The 25,498-nt window shown below is 41.5% G+C and overlaps 1 protein-coding gene across 1 annotated transcript in view; it reads right to left on the reverse strand.

Annotated features, from left to right (window-relative positions):
• kkv (hyaluronan synthase-like protein kkv) overlaps window positions 1-25,498 on the reverse strand; it is a 401,584-nt gene that overhangs the window by 203,532 nt on the left and 172,554 nt on the right. The window contains exons 3-4 of the mRNA XM_090387806.1: window positions 11,024-11,265; window positions 1,680-1,852 (exon numbers count right to left, since the gene is read on the reverse strand). Coding sequence (XP_090243932.1) covers window positions 1,680-1,852; window positions 11,024-11,265 — 415 coding nt within the window. The remainder of the gene's footprint in view (window positions 1-1,679; window positions 1,853-11,023; window positions 11,266-25,498) is intronic.

A 25,498-nucleotide genomic window follows, 5' to 3' on the forward strand; every position in this document is an offset into this window, starting at 1 on the left:
TTTATATATGTGAAGAATTCTTTATCCCCCCTCTTTGCTCTGTTTGCTAGCGATTTCTCATAAACTGCCTTTGCCTGTCGAACCTTTTCTGTGGCTCTATTACACATCACCTTGTAGCTGTTATAGGCTTCAGTACTTTTTATTGCTCTAACCTTTTGAAGAGTCGTCTAAAAAAGATGTATTCTGGTTGTATTCTGACTTTGAGAATGTCCTCTGACTCATTATGGTGGAGCAGTTCCTTGAATGATGTCTTTGGGATTTAAATTTTTTGCAGAATCGTCACAGACAGAATAAATGCAAATTAAAATGTGACGTAGATGATGACGTGTTCCCTCGTAGAGTATAAAGAATGCTCAAGCTGTTTGACTGTAGTAATTCGAAGCCAAAATGCGTAATTTATCAGGTTTTGAAAAATGTCTTATCGTGGCACGTTTAGCAGGAGCTGCAATTCGAGAAATGGAAGATTTAACTGGTTTCTGAAAGGTTTTGAATCGAAGAAATTGGGTATACTGGCATTAGGTACCTGCCTATTCGGAATCCACTTGTTTCGGAGAAAAACAGAAAAACCTGCTTGCAGTGGTGCCTAGAATGTCGTGTTTGGATGGTGGAACAGTGGAAGAAAGTCTTGTGGTCAGACGAAGCACGATGCACTTTGTTTATTACTGATGGCAGGCAGAGAGTGTGGCGACAACCTCTCAAATCTATGGACGCTGCGTGCCTCGTTAACACAATCCAAGCATCTGTAGGTGATATCACGGCATGGGAAACGTTTCGTTCGCACGAACTGGGTCCGTTAATATGAGCGGAAAAGGGTCGAAATGTCATCCAGGGAGTACCCCATCATTTCGATGGGGTCTTCGGGAAGTCTTCAAGAAGAAATAGATAAGTTCCTTACCCGGGCACTAAAGAAACAGTTCTGTTTTGTATCAGATCTACCGCAGCCGCAATGTTACACTTTTATCCCAAAGGAGATGGCCATCTTGGGAATGACGATGTAGCAGAGCACACTGCCACAATCGTGCACGAATGGTTCGGAGAACGTGGCACGGAGTTCCACCAACTTCGTGACACCCACATTAATCTCAATCTTATTAGGAATGAGTGGGATGCTTGAGAGATCTATTCGGCAGCGAAGTCTTCTTCCTTAGACTTTATCGCGTATGCGCGATATTTTTCTGGAAGGACAGTCACAATTAGATGAAAACACAAACACCCTTATAGAATCCATGCAACGCCGCACACTCGCTGTTATTAGTAGGAAGAAAGGCAGCTCGATTCGATACTGAAAAATGTTCGGTGTTTTTTTTTTTTTTTTTTAAGCAGAGCAGTATCTACACAGAGCATCATGGCAGAGTTGAAATGACGATCCTGCTGCCGCCTTACATAAAATGCACAAGCACTACACACGCACACAATTTAAAACTGTCCCCTCCATCGCATTATCTGTCGTCATTGCCTGAAAAAATGGCGCGGTCTTTGACGTGCAGAGCAGTCTACGTTCTCTTCTTCACGAAGTGGGGAATGTCGTGTAAAGGGGTCTGACGAAAGCTGCTGCGGCTTAAACGACAACTAGCGCATTAAAGGTCGTGTCCTCCCACACGCGTTCGGCGAAAGCGGAAAGTTAAAGCGCCCCTCAGAACCACGAACGATCGGCAAAGTGAGGATGGAGAAATACTCACCGTGACGAACACCCAGGGTTTTGGACGACGGAAGGACTTGAACACGCAAATTCTTGTACTGCGGAAGAGAGCGAAGCATTCGGGAATGACGAGGACGAAAAACAAGCACCACATCCAGGCAACTCGCTCCGTGTCGGGGATGATGACTTCGTACTCCTTGTCCCTTTCCAGGCCTGCAAAAGAAAAAGAACCGGCGCGTCAGGACTCAGCTCAGTCGGAATTGGTAGCCAACGAAGCCCTCGATCCCTGATCTACTAAAGAAAGAAAAAAAAAAGAAAGGAGGATCAGGATGCTCCCGTTTCCCATTCCCAGATCTGTCATCGCCGAAGCCCTGCTCAGTTATTGCTAAGCTCGATTCTGTATTTCTACCCTGGTCTGGTATTTTTGCATGTTTTAGTTAGTATGCTGCATTTTCTATCCTCTATGTATTTGTATGCTGTTTTTCTCAAGCTGCTAAAAATAAAATTAAAAAAAGAAAAAAGGGAGGGGACCCCTGGCGCTCGTCGCCGTGATGGGATATTGTGTTGTAATTCTGTACTTCGCAATATTTATCCCCAGAAAGAAACGTCACGAGGGCGTCGTTCACCCACTGTTCACAACTCGCAAAATGGGCTATCAGAGCGCGCCAATAAAAAAAGGAACAACCCTTGGACAGCGAGGGGGTATATTAAAAAGAATTATACGTACCTAATTAAGACGCAACGAACAAACGAGAAAAAAGAAAATTTAAACGAGACGAGGTTACTTGAACAGGCGGAAAAGAAGTAAACTTAACCTTCGGATCACATTTCTGGCCAACCTGGGGAGGCTTCGTCTCCAGGTTGGCCAGATGCAGCCGTAGTTCATAGTTCGGAGAACTGCCCCACTGGTTTACGTTTTTTTTTTTTTTACATTTTAATTAATTAAATTGGAATTTACAAATCTTGAAATCAAATGTAACTCCCCCGTACAGAACGGTGCTAGAGGGGCATGTATAAAACGAAAGGGGTACAGGGGTTAAAACTGAATAATTAAAACCTGGGACAAATAATTACTGAGCTCCCCAGTAATTAAAAAAAACTGAAATGCCCATCGGGGCACAAAAGTGATGGCAGAAGAGGACTGTGGGGCAAATATTAAATCCGTGATTCTTGTTTTGTTCTTCTCGGAGCAGTTCATCGTTAATTTCCAAGGTGTTCAAGAAACTGGGGATGCTGCAGAGGAATGTGTACGATGTAAGCTTGAAAGGTGATGGAATCTTGCTCGCACTGGGACCGATAAAGAACTCGGTTGGGCCTCCTTCGCTCTGGGAAGGGTCGATTGCGCTGATATCGGGTGTGTTTCCCTTGCAGTTTCCCTGCAAGCAGTGTTGTAAAGACGTCCAGTTTCCGTGCAAAGACGTATTTCCCAAGTGGTGAACGGATGTATTTCCTCCAGTGTTGTGTAAAAGGATACCTGTGAAGATGGTGAACGGATTTCTCACTGCTTTGTTTATCCGTCACTGGATCCAGTATTCGAAGCTGATTACGTTATTGAGATATGATTGACTGCGGTGCTGAAGGCCAGATAACGGAAGCACAGAGGGCAACGGGATAAACACATCTTTGCACGTACTTAGTGATGGCTAATTTCTATCGAAGAAACCTAATTATTGTCGTGTACATCTAAGAGCGACAAGAGTTTTCTTCTGAGACGTGTCGAAGTGCTGTTTGAGCATAAGATGTTCATCCCAACTGATTTCAAGATTCGATCTACAGAAATTTGTACTCCCAAATCTCTTTCACCAACATTTGTTGGTTAATATCTCTGCTGTTTTTGGGTAATTTATTTTAAGATATCACGAGAGGACATCGCGTTTCCAATGTTTTTGGTGTACCTTGTAGATATCATTGAGTGGAATACAGCAAGGCTAAATTATTTGCCTGCATCGCGCTGCAGAATAGAGGTAATTTGTAAAGTGTTGAGTCCTTCGAGAGAGTTCAATAGTTTCGCCACTTTTCACATATCGTTGAAGGAATCAGAGTTCGACTACCGTCGATGACTGGAGGAATTTCTAAAGATCTATTCGATCGAAGGTGCTAATTTCAGGTGGAGGGAGTACACTTCCCTCGCGAGCTATTCTGGGCTTTTCAATCCGCACAACACTCCAATCAGCGGTGAAAACATACTTCCACAGACATACACAAGAGAACAATATCGCAAAGGTTTTCATCCCCCCCCCCCGTCTTCATCCTCCATCCCATCACTTGCCCAACCCTTTAGGCTCTCTAGAAATAGTCTTTCAGCGTAAAACCCCACGCAGCGCTTTCTAAATGCAATTTTACTTAAATCAACAGCGATAACTCCAACCTTTATTTTAGGTCCTCGTCACCGAAATCCCAGGAAAGTAAGTGGCAGGACCTGCCAGAGTATAATTAGTCTCTTGGTACACCCGGCCGGCGTCCCCGTCGCTAGGTATGGTAACGACGGGTCCCACTGGGGGCCTGGCGGCCAACAGGCCGGATGAACAATGGGCACAACAAACTACATACCACATGACCCATACATTATTTCTAAACCTCTGCATAGACAGGGTACTGTCACTCGATACAAAGAACACACGCGGAGATGGGAGAAATCCCCGGAGCCGTCAGACAGTCAACATTAAATTAAATATCTTTAAATATCTTTACTGCAGGCAGTGATAGTTTACCTTATACCTATACCTATGGCAAAAGTTACCTGCCATTGTGATCCTCTAATGCCTGACCTGCCTCCAAGTGGCTAACGATGGGCAACAGAGGGTCCACTAGGGGCCAACGGCTAAGTGGTCACAGGAACAACATAACACGCCACTACAGAACACTAACATTTACTTGCACTTTTGAAACCTTTCGCCTTCAGAGTACTAGTCAAGACATCAAAGGCAGATATTGTTGGGATATCGGACACATGGTGTCACACAAACATAAGCAGTGCGGAACTGGATTTTTGGGGAGTGTGTACAGGAAGGATACAGGGAGGAAGCGTTATGTTGTTAGTTAAGAAACAAAATCTAAGGAAGTGCATACAATTCACATGGGTGGACAATGCAACGTTGAGTCTGTTTGGTGTGACATAAGCACTGGGAGAGGGAAAATGAGTAGCTGTGTGCTATAGGCCTAATGAATCTGACGAGTACAATGAACAATTGGGCAGAGAAGGAGTGGAGCAGTAAATCAGAGAGAGTCTTATAATGGGAGATTTTAATTTCCCAGATATTGACTGGAATTTGTGGGTTTGTCACACACACTAGCAAGGCTTTTGTGGATTTATTGGATGATTGTTTTCTACATCAGCATGTTCGGGAGGCAACTAGAGGGAGTAATACTCTAGATTTGATTATCAGTAGTGATTCTTCATGCATTAAGAATCTGCAGATAAAGGAACCACTAGGTGGCAGTGATCACAGTGTGCTGAAGTTGAATTTACTCAAAGAGGTAACTACCATCAAGGGAAGGATTTTTGCTTTCTTAAAGGTGACTACAACGGTCTCAGACAGTTTAAATTCTGTACAGTGGGACCAACTGAAGATGTTACCAACAGCAAATTCAAAAGGGAAGCATTCAAAGAATTTATCTTGGAAGCTACTAGGCTTTACATACCAACTAAGAAATATTGTTCAAGGTTTAGGCCTAAATGGATGTCAGATGAACTAATGAGGCATATGGCAGAGAAGAAAATGCATGGGATACATACAAATTAATGGGTGATATGGAAGCCTATGATAGATATAAGCTGGTCTCTAACCAAATCACAAAGGAAGATTATGAGAAGTCTTTGGCAAAGAATGCAAAAGAAAAACAGCAAAGAGTTCTTTACTTATGTAAACTCTAGAAGTAAGGGGATGAATCAAATTGGTCCACTGGATATCGACGGTTCAACTGTTGATGATCCTGCTCAGGTAGCTAACAAACTAAATGAATACTTTGCGTCTACATTCACCCATGGGGAGTTATTCAGGAAGGGGAATGCCAGAGGTGTATAAAACTCTGGCAGTAACCTAGATAATCTTGTAATAACTGAGAGTAAAGTGGAGGAGAAATTATTGAAGATAAACACAAGAAAGGCACCTGGGGTGGATGGGATCAATCCAGTTACATTAAAGGAGACGGCAAAGGAACTAAGCAAACCCTTATCCACAATTATGAGAGCTTCCCTGGACTCAGGGGAGGCACCCATGGACTAGAGATGTGCAGATGTTACCCCAATCCACAAAGGAGGACAAAGGGAGACACAGTTAATTACAGACTTGTTAGTTTAACTTCTGTTCCAGGGAAATTAATGGAGGCACTGGTTAAAGAAGCATTGCAGGATCATCTAGACAAGACTTCAGTTATAGCTCTGACACAGCATGGGTTTGTTAAAGAGAAGTCTTGTCTGACAAATTTCATTGGATACTATGATGTAGTCACAAAGGAACTGAATGCAAAGAATAACTTTGATATCATATATTTGGATCTTAGAAAAGCCTTTGATACTGCTGCATATGGAAGACTGCTGTACAAATTGGAGCAGTGTGGCATTGGAAGAAAATTGCTGCTATGGATAAAGGGATGGTTGAGTGGTAATCAATGGATACTGCTCTTCGTGGATTAATGTTATTAGTGGAGTCCCTCAGGGTTCAGTGTTGTTTTCTGTATTTATAAATGATATTGATGATGGTATATTAGGCTTAATGTCCAAGTTTGCAGACGATACGAAGGTTGGCAGGGTTTTAATGACACAAAGACAGTACACTGCTGCAACAGGATCTAGAAAAGTTGAGGAGATGGGCTGAGAGGTGGCAAATGAAGTTTAACATTGACAAAAATAAACTACTACATATGGTAAGCAGTAATCCTAGAGTAACTTATCAACTCTGCGGTACCACAGTGACAGAGAAAGAAAAGGACCTGGGGGTAATTGTGCAGGCAGATATGAAGTTTTCTGAGCAGTGCAGACGGTCTGCAAGAGTAGCTTATGGTGTCTTGTCAATGATATACAGGAATTTTTCTAGCAGGGATAAGGAGGCTATTATCCCCTTGTAGAAGGCAATGGTTAGACCACAGTACAGAACGAGTACAGAGAAGGGCAACAAGATTAGTGAATGGAATGAAAGATTGCTCTTACGAAGAAAGGCTTAACTTTTACAAATTACAGTGTCTGGAGACTAGGCACCTCCGAGGTGATCTGATTTAGGTATACAAAGCCTTGAATGGCTTGAGCATGCTCAATGCGGATGAGATTCTTTCTCGTGCTCAGAATAATCGCCTGAAAGGGCATAAATTCAAATTGAGGAAAGACAGTTGTAGGATAGATGTGCGGGAATTTGCCTTTAGTTAGTGGGTGGTTGATTGCTGGAACAAATTTCCATCTGTCGTTGTAGAAGTTGATAGCTTAAATAGATTCACGGCAGAACTTGACAAACATTTGGAACGAGTGGATAGGTGAAGTAAATAAATGTTTTTTTCTTTTTTTTTGGCTTATGCTATATAAGCTTGCTTTCTTGCATCATGTGACTTTGCTAATACTGCGACCACAGGAATAGAGCACACAAGGCGAAGATGGAGGATACCCCTGAGGTCGTTAGACAATGAATCCTTTATGGCAAAAGTTGTGCGCCTTAAACCGAACAAAAAAATTTGTTGAATGTTCTTATTTTTCCCTCAATCGTTCCTAGTGTTCTCTCTACCAATTTTGAGTATCTTTTGATTGTTTCAGTTCGGTCTAAGTTAGCAACTTTTCAATTTGATCGTCCAAAAATGCACATGCCCACGTTAAAAAGGTCTTTTCGTACATAGTTTTCTGAGATCTAGTAGGCGAAATCAACACGCTACATATTAGGTCAAATGTTCGTCAAAACACGAAATGATATTGAGTAGCAATAACTAGCAATGCTGCATAACGCATTCAACGTTGTTAGCGCATGACAACGTTACTTTGCAATCATGTTGCGAGCACCGATTTTTTTTCTTTACTTGTTGGTATTGAGTTAGCCTAAAATTTTCACGAAATACTTTTAAGTACAAAGAAGATATATTCTCCAAATCAACGTGCCATTCACTGTATAATTACGCTACATACCTCGGATCAGATGCAGCTCCAATTGTCCCGCCAAAACCATACGCACCTGTGTTTATATGCACCGAGCACCATAAAAAAAAAAATGTTTTGAGTGAAAAGTAGTGATTTCACTTGTGCTTTTCGAGAGTGTTTGCGAAATTTCGGTATTGTGTGGCCTTCGTTATAAAACTTACGATTTCACGCGCAAAGAAGCTGGTATCGTAATGATGACTGGAAGGCACGATATCATCACCATGCTTCTGGCAGCTTTGTGAGTGGCACATCCCGCTATCTGCATTAGGAGGCACAAAATACTTGAGAATGAAGACCAAGAGACTGAAGATGGGTTTATACTCGCCAGTGCAATAGAATCAATTCAGTCCCTAAGACATATCGGAATTGACCTACTAAGGACCCTCATAGAAGAACCGAAATACAGGAAACAAACCGGAGTGTGGCTCGCTGAGGCTACTGTTGTGTTGCCTAGTAGTTGCGCGAAAATCTGTCAAGAACTGTGCGTACGCAATTGAATATCTCGCACAAGTTGATTCAGCGGATGTGATGTTGAGATGAACTTTTGTATTACAGTTGCCAGGACTCTAGACAGAAATGTAGTGTGTAAGGTAGACATGTGTTGAAGAGTAATGTAATCTTTTCGTGTATATTTAACCTTTCTTGTATATTTTAGACATTCTTTTATTTTTCATTTTAAGGTAATCCCCTGGCATTTTCTGCCGTGAAGGGAGTTTGTCTCTTACCAATGTACACCTACATTTTAATTTGGTAGGACACAAAGATTTATTTATCCATACCGAAAGTCCGCCTTTCACATATTCACTAATTCCCCGTACAAATGTTTTCGTGCGCGTTCTGTGCACCTGGAACTCGCTGAGGATTGCTCTCAATGTGAAATCTCGATATTCTGCTACCCGTTGTAAAAAAAAAAAAAAAAAAAAAAATTCCCTTCACTCACTTTTTTTCCTTTACTGTTCGATTTTGATTTGTTTCCGATCGGAAACGGATGAAATCCGTTTTTAACTTGTCGAAATGAGGGTGGTCTGCGTGTCGATTTTCTCACATTTCTAATGTACGTGGAATGTCCTATGGGAATTTCGAAACTTGCCACCGAAGACTTTAATAGCATTTATTAAGAATTCGCTAAAGAACTTACGTCTTTTATCTCTCTCTCTCTCTCTCTTAATTATGAAATTCACGATCTTATTTTCTTTTCTTGAGAGAGAAGTACAGGGTTGTTAAAATTAAACTATCCCTATATAGAGGGCTCTGGAGCGAGTTCTAAAGAAAATTTGGACAACACGTACAATGAAGAATGCGCTCGCCATTTATTGGAAAACAAAATTAGTCACTGTATGGCGCGTAACTATCTTAGTTACGATTATGCAACTAACTTACGTTATTTGCATAATCGTAAGTTATTGCCACAGCGCCACTAATCACTCAGCTCCACTGTACTGTATAAAAGCAAAGCAGTCTCTTCAAAATCATACAGCGGATGTTTGCCTGCAGTACAGCAGCAAATGCCAACAACACTGCAGAAAAGGCGCTATAATATCAGAACAGCAACGTTGCAGGAAAAGGCGCTATTGAGAAGTGAAGCTGTACTATCAGAACAGCAACGTTGCACTGCGGCTATCAGATCAAAGAATTCTGGAGACGTCAGAAGCGCATAAGGTCCACGTAGACCTACGACTGTTTGTGCTGGCCGCAAAAGGATTGCGAAATTTGAAGCAAAGGACAAAACACCTTGGTGTTCAACCAGGTAGAGATCGAAAACGAGTGGACTCCTCTCGTGCTGAAGATGTGGCTATGGCTGTCGCGGATTTATTAAGTCAATCTCCATGTGGTAGCGCAAGTGTTTCTCGTGAAGTGGACATGCCGAATTCTACTGAAAGGCTAGTAACGCGTCAGGTGTTGCGGTACTATCCTTACAAGATGCACATGCTACAGCAGCTAAAGCGTGGTGATGCAGATATTCGTTTCACATACGTACTTCACTTTTTAACAGTGGATATCACGTGGCCATGGAACATCCTTTGGAGTGATGAAGCGCACTTCTGCTTAAATGGACAAGTGAATACGCACAACTGTCGCATTTGGGCAACAGAAACTCGCGTTATCCAAGAGGTCCCGTTGCATTCTGCAAAAGTGACAGTGTGTCTGGTGTGGATTTATGGCCACACTCATGATTGTGCCATTTTTTTTTTGACCAGGTAACACCGACTGGATCCCGCACCTGTTCCATCACTGGACAGCGATATTATGAAATGTTGGCAAATTTCGCAGTACCAGAGCTGCAACAACGTCAGGATACCATATTCATGCAAGATGGTGTGCCATCTTGCATGAATATGGTATCCTGACGTTGCTGCAGGAAGACGAACGGGTCATCAGCCGTTGTTTGCAGACATCTTGGCCACCCCGATCATCGGACCTCACCCCACGAGACTTCTGGTTGTGGGGTGGGTTTTTTAAAGAATCAAATGTATCGAGAAGGATATCAAAATCTGGCATATCTGAAGGACAGCATTAGTCGTCATGTGCTGGCTATTCCAGTTGGCACGTTACGTTTTCCTGTAGAAAATACTGTTCTTCGAATGGAAACTGTTGTTGACCAAAATGGAGGACACATTGAACAATTGTAGCGCTGTTCAAGTGATTTGTATTGCCACAGCGCCAATATAGTGACAAATTTTGTAACGTTTTTTTTTTTTTTTTTTTCAATAAATGGCGAGCGCATTCTTTTTGTTGTCCAAATTTCTCTTCAGAGCCCTCTACAGGGATACTTTAATTTTAATAACCCCGTACATTAATCCCCTATATTTAGTTTTACTGGTGGTGTCTTTTAAAGGCCTTTATATAAAAAATGTATTAAAATGCATATTTTAAAGTATATACAAGTATGTATATTTTATTCTGTATTATATATTTTAAATTCCTTATCCACCCCTCCTTATACGCGATTACATTTGTTACGCGTTACTTCGCTGAAATGCGAGCGTTTCAGCAAATTAATGCGTGCGCAGTTCCCACCACACCGAAGCACATCCGTACGCAAATTAACTGGAAAATCTTAAAACATCCGCGAGTTTCACAATTCGGTTCGCATCTGAGCAAATACGTTAACTCGAATTAAACGAAATGAATCTCTCGAGGCAAGCGAGATAATTAACATTAATGCCCCACGAAACCGAAATTGGGGGTGGGGAAGAGTGTACAGTACGTGTAAATGAATAAATTTTTCTGCGGTTGTCTCGGAAAGTAGAGAATTGTGCGAGACTTACCCAGGCCTTTCTTGCACACGGCGATTGTCCTGTTGATCTTCACGTGTGACGTCATGAACAAAAAGGTCCCTTTGGAGATGACGGCCGAGCAGAGCACGAGGCAGAACGTTAAGAAGTAAGTTACGATCTTGAACACCTTTAGGGTGATGTCGATGGCTTTCGAACTGACCGTCTCATCTTCGTCTTCCGGTGGGCTGTCGATGAAAACATCCCATCCCTTCGTCTCCTGCGCGCTCCGGCGGCTAAAAAAAAATAAAATAAAACTTAGCGTCCGACTTCCCACAGCGGGCTCCAAAGGTCAGTTCTCATCAATTAGGCGAAAATCGATTAAAATGAAATGCATTTTGCGAAACATATCGGCGAAGTATTAGTTCTAAAAATAGAAATATAATCTTTACTGTATACACCCTTCACAGCAGCAATGCCACGGGTTGCTACTGTCCACCAGCCAATTAATAGTCTTGGGGGGAGGGGCCTACATCGAGGTTCGGGCTCATCCCCCACAGCCAACAATAAAATCAGTGTCAGATTATTTCCAGAATATGCTTTTGATAGTATTTACCATGAAATAAAGATATTCAGATTTACATTTATATTCATAAAGATATTGTTGACTTTATTTAGAACACATTCATAAACACATCGTGCTTTCAACATTATTTACAATATATTGAGCATTATTATACTGCCCTTATCAATGTGCACTTTGCCTGGCCAAGGTGAGGCTCTTAAGGATCTGTCTTCGGTGGGTACCTCCGATCCTTCACAAACCTACAGAGGTCGCCGACAATTGAAACGATTGTGGGGAGCATCTCCCTGGGGAGAAGGGGTAGTCTGTTATAGTGAACTGTGAGCGTAGGAGCTGACCTCAGTCCGGGTAGAGGGATCCTCCAGCCACACAGTTCCCAGATGCTTGGCTCCGAGACCATTCCGGTTGTCATCTTGACAGTGAAACCAAGGCGTTTTTCAAATACAAGATCTGGAAGTCGGGCAAAATGAAGTCGCCATCGCAGTTGTTCTTTGCTGGGGTGGACGACGATGTTTTTGCGTGATCCAACGAAGGAGCCAGTATTCGGCGGAGTACACGCGCTTGGTGCTGGTAGGGGCCGCGGATCCCCAAATTTCCGAGGCATACAATACGACGGAGTATACTGAGGTGTATATGTACCAACGAGTCACATCCAGATCCCTAACGTGGAGCAGTTGTTTTGTGGTCCAGCGCATTTGACAGAATTTTGCTATACGTTTGTCAATGTGGGGGTTGAAGCTCAATTTATAGTCGAAGACGACTCCCAAGTCTGTATGCATCTTGACCACTGGGAAGGGAATACCGTCTAGAGAAGCTTGGATTTCAGTGGGTTGGCGCTTCAGAGAAAAGACCATTTGGGCTGATTTGGCGGGGTTAATGAGGAGGCCAAATTGATGGAGATAGGATCCTAAGTCGTGTAACTTTTCACAGATCTTTTTATTGATATTGGTGCGAACGTACCAATATGTGTCAGACAAACTCCAGTAAACATTGCTAGTCGCTGCGCCATATCGTGTTGGATTTGAATGTTGCGCAGAATTACAGTTTATTCATAGTCATAGTATTTTTAAACTTAAAAATACCATTATGAACCGTTGGTTGAAGACTGGAACCGTGAAGAACAATGTTGAAATACAAATTAATGAGAAGCGTGAAAATCAAAATCATACCTCAAATTCGCCCCTAGATGACCTTCAAAAAACCCGTATGAAAAGGAACAGTAAGAAGAGGAAATATAGCGAAGATAATATTAAATTTGGCTTTTTTTTTTTTTTTTTTTTTTCAGATGACTATCCAAGCCCGCAATGCATCATTTGCGGAAAAGCGCTCGCCAAAAGTAGTTTGAAACCTTCCTTCGTCATTTAGAAACGAAACACGAACATTATGCGGAAAAGCCAGTTGGTGTTTTTAGGCGGAAATTGCAAGAAATCAAAACATCTGATATATCACTCGGAAATCAAAACAGCGAAAGAGCACTCGAGGCATCGTACTTAGTAAGCTTTGAAATAGCAAAAATGGGCAAGTCCATTCTATTTCGGAAAAATTCATTTTCTGATGTGAAAAAGCTACGGTGAGGTGTATGTTTGGTGACAATTTGGCGAAGAAATTAGATGATACCCTGTTCCAATAACAGTGTCTCGAAGGATACACGATATGTGTCTGAAGATGTTGAATCCATTATTATATAAAAAAAGGGGGGGTGAAAAAAGTACATTTTATGCTTTGCAATCAGATGAGACCACGGATGTTTCTAATCTAGCCATTTTAATCTTATTTGCAGGCTGCTTGAATGAAGATCAAGTGGAGGAAAATAAGCTGTTTTGTCATCCTTTAACAGAGCGTACAAGAGGCGAGGACATTTTTAATTTAATTAACTTATATTTTGAAGAAAAACAAACTGATTGGTCTTTGTGTTGTGGAATTTGTACAGATGGAGCAAAATCAATGAGAGGAAAATTTGCGGGTCTTATTACTCGCATCAAAATATGCGCTGATATCTCGTGGACACATTGCAGCATTCATAAACAAGCTGTAGCATCGAGACCAATGTCTCAGCAACTTAAGATGATGCTGTCAAAATGGATAACTTTATAAAATCGCGACCAACAAATAACCTTTGCATAAGGGGCTCGCAGCCCCTTGTGCAAAGAAAGGGGCTGCGAGCACGTAACCTTTTTGACACACGCGGATATTAGATGGCTGTCACGTGGCAAAGTAATTAAAAGTTTATTTGGAATTAAGACACGAATTCATTCTTTTATTCGTGGATCATCCTTTTTATCTCAGTGGGTGTACAACGGACCAAATATGGCTTATTTGTCAGATATTTTCTCGAAGATAAATGAACTCAATTTATCGTTACAAGGCGCAAATACAACAGTTTTCGCTGTTCAAGACCGAGTGATAAAAGAAATTAATGATAAAAATATAACGACCGTGATAAAAAAATTAAGTTTTGGGAAGACTTTATTGATAAGGTACCGAGTGCTTTAGCACTTTACACAATATTTTTAACTGAAAATGAACGGACTTTGGACAAAGTGGTTAAGAAAAATTTTCAACAGCATCTCAACTTCCTACAGGTCATTTTTAGACAGTATTTTCAACAAATATCAAAAAATCTGAACTAAATTCGTAATCCATTTGACGAGTCTTTTGTGGTAACAGCTAACCTAAAAGTGACAGAAAAAGAAAACCTTTTTGATATATCAACAGCATTTGAACTTCAAAACTTATTCAAGACTGAAATTCTTATAACCTTTTGGCTTGGATCAAAAACAGAATATCCATCACTTAGCAAAAAAGCTGCGTATGAAAATCCTGGTGCCATTTTAAACTACGTATATGTGGGGGGGGAGGGATAGAGACAGAGCTTTTGCAATTTATACCTACCTCGTTGAAATCTAAACACCGGAACAAACTAGCTAGAGTACAGCGCCATCTGGATTTCAGATCCTGCACCTGCAGGAACCTCTTTAAACCCCATTTCCTCGCAGGAGGAGAACCCTCTTCTCCCCTTGCCACCCTTCTTTCCCTCTGGTGGGGCATGGGCACGCTCCACTGAAAAACGGTGGTTCATCTTGTCTATCGACCCCTTTGCTTCCTATTTCCACCCCCAGTCTTTTGCCTCCCCACCCAAAACTCATCTTACATAGCGATCAGCCCAACATCAAAATTTAAGACACCAAACTTTATGCCCGACCTTTTAGGCCTTACAGACTTTCAGTGTAAACCCCAAACGATGTTTAAAAGAACCTTAACTAACTAAACTACGCTCGCGACTTCTCCAATGTATTTTATTTTATATATATATATATATATATATATATATATATATATATATATATATATATTTTTTTTTTTAGGTCCTAGCCACTGAAATCTCAGGAAAGTAAGTGGCAGGACCTGCCAGAGTAAAATAGCCTCACTGGGTACACCCGGCCATCCTCCCTGTGGCAGGGTGTGTAAACGTCGAGTCCCACTAGGGGCTTGGCGGCTAATAGGCCGGATGAACGAAGGGCACAACACGCCACATAGCTCATGAATCATATATATTTTTTAAAAAGATCTCAGGCTTGCCCGAAACATAGAAAATACGCGGAGATGGGGGGGGGGGGGAACCCCAGGAGCCGTTAGACCCCAACACACCTTACCTTACTTACCGGAACAAACTTGATGCAGAACAGATTTGAGGCTCTGTCTGTCTTCCGTCGAACTAAATATTGCTACTCTTTTTGTTCGGCAAAAAAAAAAAACAAAACAAACCCAACATTCGCATTAAATTTATGATTTATAACTACATATTAATGTTTATGTTTAAGGATTTTATTACATGCATTCCGTAAGACTTTGTGATCATTGGACAATTTTAGTATTAAATAAGTGATTTCGTTTGAAATCTCGTTAATTTTTTGAATGCTCGTTCATTTGTAAAAATGTGTAAAATTGTGTGTTAATAATAGACGTTTTGTTGATGGTGTCCTCTTAATTACTCGTAAGACATTGATATACACATTTTCTCAAAAAGAGAAGTAGTAAATGACATTTATTACTCATATCTTGGACCTTCTGATCGTACAAAGCAGATATAGTACAAATCATTTTGTACAGGTACTTAATAATAATTTTATATTAATACGTAATATCGCTTATAAGCACGTAGTACTAGAAATATTTTATAATAAAAGTTCAGTACCATTATACGATTTCCTAAAATATAGGCTTAGGGGTTCGAGATAAAAATATTACGTCTCCCGAGTCATGAAAAAGTTGGAAAGCCCTGCTCAGATAATACAGAACTCCGTAAATTGGGTGTGTTTGTATCATGTCCTCGGAGGTTGCCCAGCGGTTATTAATCATCATTCCGCACAACACGTTCAAGACGCCAAGGTTCGAATCATGTCAATCAATGACGCGAAGAACTCGTTGGGCTTTATTTTTTTTCACTTCAGCTGATTTAATCGGTCTCAGTCGAGGTCAACAAAGTTCTCCCCTCTCCAACGAAAATCGTTTTTTTTTTTTTTAAATCCAGGAAAGCAGGCAAGCCGACCTGGAATGCAAATGACAGTTTATCTAATTATCTCTATTATTATTTGTTGTGTGTGGTGGTATAGTTGTTTCTTGCGACTTTGCTACTAGAAAGCCGTTTCTCAGTACCAGACCAAGCCGCGGGGGGGGTGGGGGGAGCACCGGCGCCAATTATATGCGTACCGTCTTTAGTGGACTAAAACCCGCATTCAGACACTAGTGTAATTCTAATCCCATGGGTGCCAACAAACCTGTACCACTTGGGTCCAATCGGCAGAAGATACCACCCCATAAGAATGAAAATCCAGCAAAAATGAATGGAATGAATGATTAAGCTTTTCTGGATTCTCAAAAAAGGAGGGAGATAAAACTTAGCCATTCCCTCATTGGGAAATCCAGTGCCAGCAATCACGCACACAGACTGCAAAAATCGAAGTCAACACTTGATGACAGGAACGTCCCAAGGGTGACAGCACCAGAAGATGTAACAGCATCGAAGGAAACTTCGTGTACTGGCCGCTGTTGAGGATTAGAAGTTGAAGCCAGAGGAAAGCGGCAAGTAAGCTTGAGCTGCCTTACTTTTAGGCCGTATATGGTAGAAAATTCTTGGAAAGCTAAGAAACTGGAGGGATTTCTTGACTAGACAGTACCAGGAACAAAATTTAGAATTACGTTATTAGTGGTTGAAAAGGTAACCATATTGCGGGCAGTAATATAGATGGGAGTAGATTGTTCTAAGGCGCCACAACTACAGGAAACAGTGAAAGTTTGAGACACCACGTTTAAAGACCTTGGTAATAGTACAAGTGGGGGTTATGCATGTGCGCGTAGGGTATGGTATCCTCGATTTGTGCTCCGCTAAAAAGATACCTAGAATGAGGATTATTAAGTCTCCCGATAGTGCCATATACCGATGGATAGCTAAGAGGATGCCTGAATAGGTGATGGACCTCGTGCATGCAAGAAATGAAGACCGAACTATTATTTTAATAATTTAGAATTGTTTAGAATATTATAAGAATGGTCTGCTGTGTACCGGCCAATCGTAAAACATTAAGTTAGCAAGTAGCTCGCGGCTCTGAGTAGGGTAAATAAACGGAGAGAAATCCTCCTACGGAGGTAAATCTTCCCGAAGCATGTAGGCAAAACCAAACATAAGAGGATTAATTGTAAACGTGTAGAAAATTAACTGTGAAGTTCACAAGGGCACCTGGAGTGATGCCTTTCTAAAATTCACAATTAGCTAAATTCTGCTTTAAGGGAAATTTGGCCGTAAAAATTAAGAAATCCGTTAAAATTAAAAGAATGCAATCTGAAAGTGATATCGCCTCTAAAATGAAACAGGAATGCGCTATCTGTCGCCAGACACCTAAGAGCATCGTTAAATGCTGCGCATGTAGCCATAATTTTGGTTCAGCTTGCAGAGGTCCATCGTTTAAAAAATTAAATAAAGAAAGGCGAATGAAATGGTCTTGTGAATTTTGTCTGACAGCGCGAGAAACGGCACAAAACCGGATCTGACAACTGAAGAATTAATCTGGAGAAGAGAAAGTCCAGTTACCCGGAAAAATCAAGAGTTGGGGAATAACACCCCCCGGACACATCCCTCAGAGGGAAAACGCGACCACAGCAGATAACTGTTTTGAATCCTGATCGAGGCATTGGTGATAACAGCAGCCAACCGATTTTTGGATTGGGTATAAATACTGTCTTGACGGCCCTCACTAACCACTTTATTCAAATGGCACAGCAGTATTAGCAGCAGTATTTCTGAGCTCACGCTTGTCACTCTGGCTCAACGCAACTTAACTCTTATTCAGCAGATGCACTTACTTCGTGAGGATAATAAACGATGTAATCTCCTCTGCCTCTGATATAAAAATTGAAACTAATTTTAACTCCTTCCTCACTTCTCTCAGAAGATTCATAGAATATATTAGGGAAAGTACGTACGTTATATATATTATATGCTAAATTATATAGGGGACTTTCGGCTACTGTTTATGTCTTATTACCTCTATTTCCCCCTCCCTGTTGGTTTACGTTATTTTTATGCTAATTTTCGCTCTACACTTTTTGCCATACTACCAGCCTATGTTTGATTTTGAATTATCAGATATATATATACACACACACACATTGTATAAATTTTACTGTGTAATTTCCAGTTTTACAATAAACCTTCGAAATCTCAATATGGACAATTTCAGAGAGAAGTCCTTTAAAATTCGCGTCTCTTTAGATGGTTCTGCCACTTCCGAAGCTCACACTGAACGATGTAAAGTGTCTGACGGCACCAGGGGTTTCCCCCATCTCCGCGGGGTGTACTGTTTTTGTGACACAGAACTCTGTGGGGGCCAGAGATTTAAAAAGTGTGTGGGGAGTGGGAATGTCCTGTACTGTTATGTTCTGTTGTTCCTCTGACCATTTAGCCGTTGGGCCCCTCTTGGAACCCACCGTTGCCCACAATTTGCCACGAGGAGGCAGGTCAGGGCATCCAGTAGATTATTTTAGTACTCTGGCAAGCCCTGCCACCTAATTTCCAAGGATTTCAGTAGCTATTTAAATAAAATAAAAAAAAGAAGAGGGGATTGAACACTAGAATGTAGAAAGGCCAGAAGACATTTTAGAGACAGTCGTTGAATTTAGACATTGATTAGAATTTGGCAGCATTGTTAATGGGGTGCACTCGGTCGGTTTAGTTAGAGTGGGGGGGCTCTGAAGATTGGGGGGAAAACAGGTAGAAGGATGGGCACGATAGAGTAGACATTAGACCTACACAGGCTGTCTTAGTCTTTATAAGTTATCTTGGCCTTATGGCCCGCTGTATACTTTGTGTTTATATACATATAATACTTTTAGTATAAAGTAATGCAAGTTATTTTTAACTTTGTATTCTTTCGGCCAATTACGTTTGCTCTTCTACTCATTCCCATTCACCATAACACACTCTTTCACCAAAACTGACATTTATTCCATAATTCACTCATTGCCCAGCCTTTTCATTCTACATTGCATCCCCTTTTGCTACTACCGTAGCTTACTGATATTTTTCAACTAATCTGCTTCCCTGGCTGCCTCTACACTCTCTCCCCTAAATAAGTAATTGTTCGGTGTGGGCCCCCAGGTTCCTACATATGGCAGGGTAGTCCTGGAGGTATCCAGGTCAGTTCGGTTTTGTCGTGTCAGGGTGCAGAATACTGCTATTCTGACAGTTTTTAAGTCATCGTCTGGGCGTGGTGGGAAACTTGGGCAATTTTAATTATTGTCTAATTTCTGGGGGGGCTGAATTTCCATTCTTTGGACTGTTCTGCGCATTTCGAATACTTTCTGTGTGAAAGATGTAAAGGCTTTATAATTTTGCTCTTCTATGATAAACAGATGTTCTTCTTCCCTGGGAAGGGGGCCAAATCTGTACTCGGGATGTCATATATTATATATTCATATAGAATTTAAGGCCGCCGTAGCCTAGTGGTCAGGCGCGCGGGTGCATAAGTACACGTGCCTTGAGTGACCGGGGTTCAAGCCCGTGACTGCTGAATACGGTGCTGTTTCTTGTATTCTGTCTATCTTGTTAACTCCTCTGACTGTTTGGTCGTCCCGGAGTATAAACAGAAAATTTATTATTTATTATTATGTGTGCTGTCTTCTCTAGCCGCAGGTGCAGTTTGGGTCATCAGTTAGCCCTAAGGATTTTGTTTCGCCTTTAGGGAACTGTGACCTATCAATATAAATGTTGTGAAAAGTCCAGGGGTATACCACTTAGGTGGCTTTGGGCTAACAATTGCCACCCGTGGTAGAAACCGTTTGGTAACCACACCTGTGGTTTCCTGCTCCCACTTTGTTTGCCATAGCTCATGGAGCTTTGTGGCTATTCTTTTTCTTTCGTCATTGAAGGTGTTGGTTGTATCAAGGGCTGTCCCCAGAAATTCAGTGGGCATGCCCTTTTTAAATCTATAATAAAAGCCTCTTTTGGCTACTTCCGGATAAAGTGCGAGAGCTCCGGCCATCAACTGTGGCGCAGGTGTGCTTGCAAATTGTAACCACACATGTCCAAATTGCCTTTTAGAAGTATTTTTGTTTTGTTTTTTTCCGGCGATATTTTCAGCATGTGCGTTTGTGCCCATTCCTGCAGCTGCAAGAGGGTGGCATTTGATGTTTGCTCTACAACCACTCTCGTGTTTCCTTTTACAAGGAAAATCATGTCATCTGCAAAGGCCGGGCTTTGCACAAAGCCCAGATCCAAGGCCATCAATTCGTCCAGAACAATATTCCAGAAGAAAGGGCCAAGGATTGAACCCTGCGGGCAGCCTTTATTCACAGGGCGTGTCAATTCTTGGAACTTTGTGCGTACTGAGACACTTCTGTCTGTAAGGTAGTTGTTTATTACCTTAGAGGTTTTGTGGGGCATTTGCCTGCGGAGTCTCCTAAGGACACCAGACCACTAAAGTTAGTCAAATGCCCCAGCAAAGTCAATGGAGATTGCCAACATATATTTCTGAGTTTTTAACTGTTGTCAGCATTCAAAGATGTTCAAATTCCTTTTGACTCCAAATTTCCCTCCTTTCCTCAAATTGTCACTTGCAATAGCGAAACTACCATACCGCCAGGTCAAGCGATACTGGTGGTTCCCCAGAACTCCGCGATCAGTTGTTCTCTTGTGTCGGATAAAGTACCCTGTGAAGGCCAGACAGTGTGAGTGATGTGTTGTTTGGGTAGTGCAGGATTGAGTTGTTCGCCTGGCCTCTTAGCCTAGGGGCCCGTGGAACACCATAGATCCCCAGCAGTCGGCTTGCTGTAGTTTTGCGACATGACTTCGTGTTTTCGGGTGGCTCCTAGACATACGTCTACCTGCACCTTGTATCTCTGTGATTAAAAAAAAAAAAAAAAATTGTGAAACGGTTTGAATGTAGTTTTGTACGTGGCGTTTATGCACGGGCAGCTGCTGCCAATACCCGTCTGTAGCCAAGGTAGGAGGAGGAAGTGAGCCTGTATTCCGCTGGCAGTGAATCGTTCACCAAATCCTGCATCCACTGGAGGAAGTGCAATGCCAGTGTGCGAAAAAAAAAAAAAAAAAAGCGCATAACAGGAAACCTAACTCCAGTGGCTATCTGCAAAATTAATCATTAACTGTTTGATTATCAACTAAGTTAATTTGTCTCTTGTGAAATACTTCAGCAGAGAACTGCTGTAAAGCGGGAAGGTTAGTTAACGCTTTAAGAAAAGCAATTTCATTTCCGTCCCTAAGCAACGGTAACAACGTCATAAGATCGATTCTCTGCTCGTTGTACTAAAGACGTTCCCGTAATAAGATTCCTCCAATTCGCCCAAACACAAAGGAAGTCTCAGTTGGAACCTCTTGGCATTTAATGACCCGTTAAAACGTATCGAGTTGTAATTCAAGTGGAAAACCAGTTCTTTGTTAATATTGAACGTGCATAATGAATGCTACAAAGTATGTTGAGGGTCAAACGGCACCAGGAATTTCTCCCATCTCCGCGAGTGTTCGCTGTATCGAAGGACAGTACTCTGTCAAGACCAGAGATTTAAAAGTGTGTGGATCATGTGTTGTGTAGTATGTTGTGCCCATTGTTCTTCTGGCCTATTGGCCGTCGAGCCCCTGATGGGACCCGACGTTGTCCGTACTATGCCAACGAGGAGGCTGGCCAGGTGTACCTTGAAATTTATTATACTCTGGCAGGTCCCGCCGCCTAATTTCCTGGGATTTCAGCGGCTGGGTCCTATAGAAAAAAAAAAAAAAAAATGAATGCAACAGCAGACGCTCCCTCATAAACCAAGATCCTGTGGGTGCTACTCGAAATCTGTACGGGGGGGGAGGGATAACTCATAATTCGTAGAATCGCCACCGCTTTCTTGACTAAATTCAAAATTTAATTTCGATTTTAAAACATCTTTTCTCTGCACTTAATCGTGCAGGATTTTAAAGTTGGAATTAGAAAAACACTCCGTCCCAGCAGGGAAGGAACATTCTCTGTGCCTTCCCAGCTGGGACGGAGTGTTTATCGAATCCAGGTTTGAAAAAAAAAAAAAAAAAAAAAAAAATTCTTCCTCGCGTTGGTTCCTCAAAAGGGCCATTGTTCAAAGCAATCTTTGGGGAAGTCTTCTCACAAACGAGTTCGAAATGGACATTCCGAAGACCAATTTATCCCTCTAATTCAAAAGTTCTTTGATCTACTCTCTGGGAAGTAAATGGGTGTAAATTGAAGACCAAACTAATTTCTCCCTCATTTCGAGCATCAGTTCCTTAAACATCGATTCCAATCTTGATAAGAATTACTTTAACCTGACTTTAAAAGAAATGACGAAAACACTCGATGAGGATCTCCCCCTCTACCATACGGCACTCATTTCTGATGTCAACCGTTAGATGGAGCTCGAGCAATTTTGTTTTTCCTCTACACACACATCTACAGAATTTGACAACAATATTTTGCTTTGTGGAAATGTTCGTTTTCGCCATTCGATTCTGTGATAGTTTTATTAGTTAAAACTGCCTGTGGTTGACGCGCATCCTCATTTTTCAATACCTGTTGTTATTTTAATTTTAAGGATGAGATCCTCCCTTGTCCTCTCGGGGGCGCCATTACGTGTATTATTGCGCTTATTCGCGATGCAAAAGGTATTGATTGACACCTCGGAGCTGTGGTGGTGGGTGTGGGTTACGTGCCTGCTGTAGTGTACTTAAAAGGCCATGCACGGTTTCTTCGGTGGTCGCTCGGCTTGTAGCTCCACCTGTCGCGTCCTATGCCGAGCCTATTTGGTGTCCTTGACCCGAATACCGATTGTCGACGGCGACAATATTCGAAGCACGATCATCCTCGTGTCTGCCTTGTGTGCACGCACATACGCGTGCCTGGAAGGATTTAAAACACGAACGTCAGTAAAGTAAAAACCGGATCTGACCCGACATCTCGAACCGCGAACACCTGTGGCTCCACCTGTCAGCATCCCCTCTGATTTCTGTCCGGACCTTCAGCTCCTCCTCTCAATCCGGGCAATGGACCCCTCTGCAGCAGCCACCGATGGAAATTACGTTCGTTTGAAGCTTTGAATGAAGAAATGCGGCTTTTTGCATCGAGTTAATATTAGTAACGGCCGGATGGTGCAAGAAAGCCTATGGCTTATGCTGCACCAGTCAAAAAAAAAAAAATAATAATAATAATAATAAAATAAAATAAATAACTAAATAATAATAATTAATAAAAAAAAAGGAAATTAAACCTATCATCCTTCCCTTACCCGAAAGTACTATCCAGATGACCTTTGAATTTCCCCAAACTGTCGGCCTCTACCACCCATGTAGTCAACTTATTCCAGTAATTTATAACTCGCTGGCTAAAATAAAACTTCCTGCAGTCCAATCTAAACATTTCCCCCCGTAACTTGAATTTATGTCCCCTAGTTCTAGCATCATTTGTAATCTTGAAAATTTTGTCCTCATTCATTTTACTGATGCCTCTCAGAGCCTTAAACACCTCAATCAAATCTCCTGTAAGGTGTCTAGTTTCCAAACTCTGCAACCCACATATTCGAAGTCTTTCTTCATAAGGACGCCCTTTTGCCGATCTCACCAGGCGAGTTACCCTTCTTTGCACCCTTTCAAGAAGCTCGATGTCTTTCTTCAGGTGCGGTCTCCATACTTGAACACAGTATTCCAAGTGTGGTCTAACATAAGCCTTATATAATGGGATTATCACGTCCCTATCTCTACTTGCAAAAGTTCGATAGATCATTGATAGGACACCATGGGCCTTCCTTGCAACCTGTTTACAATGCTCAGAGAATTTCATGTCTGACCGTATCGTAACACCCAAGTCCCTTTCCTCCAAGTCCCTACTGGGTTTAGTTGAACTCCACCAAGTGAATAAGTTTTTTTTGGGATTACCGTTTCCCGGGTGTAATACCTTACACTTTGTTGGATTAAAGCACAGCTGCCATTTTTCTGACCATTCCTGAAGTCTATCTAGTTGCGCATTACGGTTTTGTAAATTTGAAAATGGAAGAGACTGCAGTTGTGTTCTTCTCTCTTTCCAGGCTGAATTAATGAAAGTTTTGTTTCGTTAGAAACTAAAAGCGTAAAAAACAAAATTTTCATTATACCTTTTGTATAAAACTGCATTTCATAAATTTCGTTACGGTTATTTCGTAATATAATCGCCGTCTTTTTTCTTTTTATTGTGTTTCACTCTAACGAAATTCCATTGTAACGAAAATGAATTCCTTTTATTGAAATTTGGTGTTTCGGTTACAGAACTTGTCTCGACCGATCGATCGCTAGTCTCTTTATAAACTGGATTCACTTTCCGGGCAACATGTTACTTAGAAGACCTCGATTGTCTAGAAGAGCCCCAAAAACCTAGCAGGCCCATTTACAGACAGATTCGCGTTCAAGATAGATGTGGGCGTTCTAAACCACGCGCACACACACACACACCTTCGAATTAAATTGACCTGCCTGATACGAAATAATATATCAGTTTTCACCATCGCAAAGCATAACTGAATTTGGTTTTCATGTACTTCGTAGATCAGTTCCTCAGTAGGCCATAAAACAAGATGGCTGCTGTTCAAGAGAAAGTGAAGTGTTCGCAACGCATTACGAACTAAATTCGCCTAAACTAAAACAGTACAGGCGGTTTCACAAAAGGCTTCGATTATTTGATGTAAAGTAGCGCCGCATTTATTACGAACGGACAAAGCCAGCACGTGAATTGCTTGCCGTGAATTGCGTGAATCGGTTTGCCGTTCATAAAGTAACTCCAGCGATTTCTTTTTCTGTTAGGGTTCGTTATTGTTGATGAAGCAGAAGTCATCGAAGCAGACACTGACATTACAACCATGGAAAGTGTTCAGAAATCTGGCACGAGCCTCAGGGGGCATAAACTCAATGACACCTCTTGTCCTTTGCATTTTGAAGTACTTCAATAATTATTCTATTACTGTACTTGCTATGTGATGATGGAGGACAAGTTACCATCTTAATCCGGAACGGGACAGCATGCTCTCTTTAAGGAACTGATGCCTGTGGAAGTTCCCGGACAGAGGAACAAATTTACCATATTTGAGGTATTCACTGTAAAATAACGGTCGTGTGTCGGAGCTTTATTTAATTGGTTAATGGGCTAAATTTTGACTTCACATTTGTTTTCAACACTGATGCAGCTTCATTCTGCAACCAGAAAACTTTGTATTATTACTGCTCTGTGCAGAATTCTAGGCAAACGCGCTCATGAACAAATACTTTTGAGAATATTTAAACAAAGTTATTAACCGCATTTTAAAACTTTAATAGCACCGTTACAGTTTTGATCACATCTGAAAACTAGTTTACGTTTATTATTTATATTTTGCTACAAGAAACAGTTTTGATGAGATATGCAGGTCAATTGATGAATGGT

The sequence above is a fragment of the Mastigoproctus giganteus genome, chromosome 13 (assembly GCF_048544385.1).
Source record: "Mastigoproctus giganteus isolate SK-2022 chromosome 13, ASM4854438v1, whole genome shotgun sequence".
Taxonomy (NCBI): domain Eukaryota; kingdom Metazoa; phylum Arthropoda; class Arachnida; order Uropygi; family Thelyphonidae; genus Mastigoproctus; species Mastigoproctus giganteus.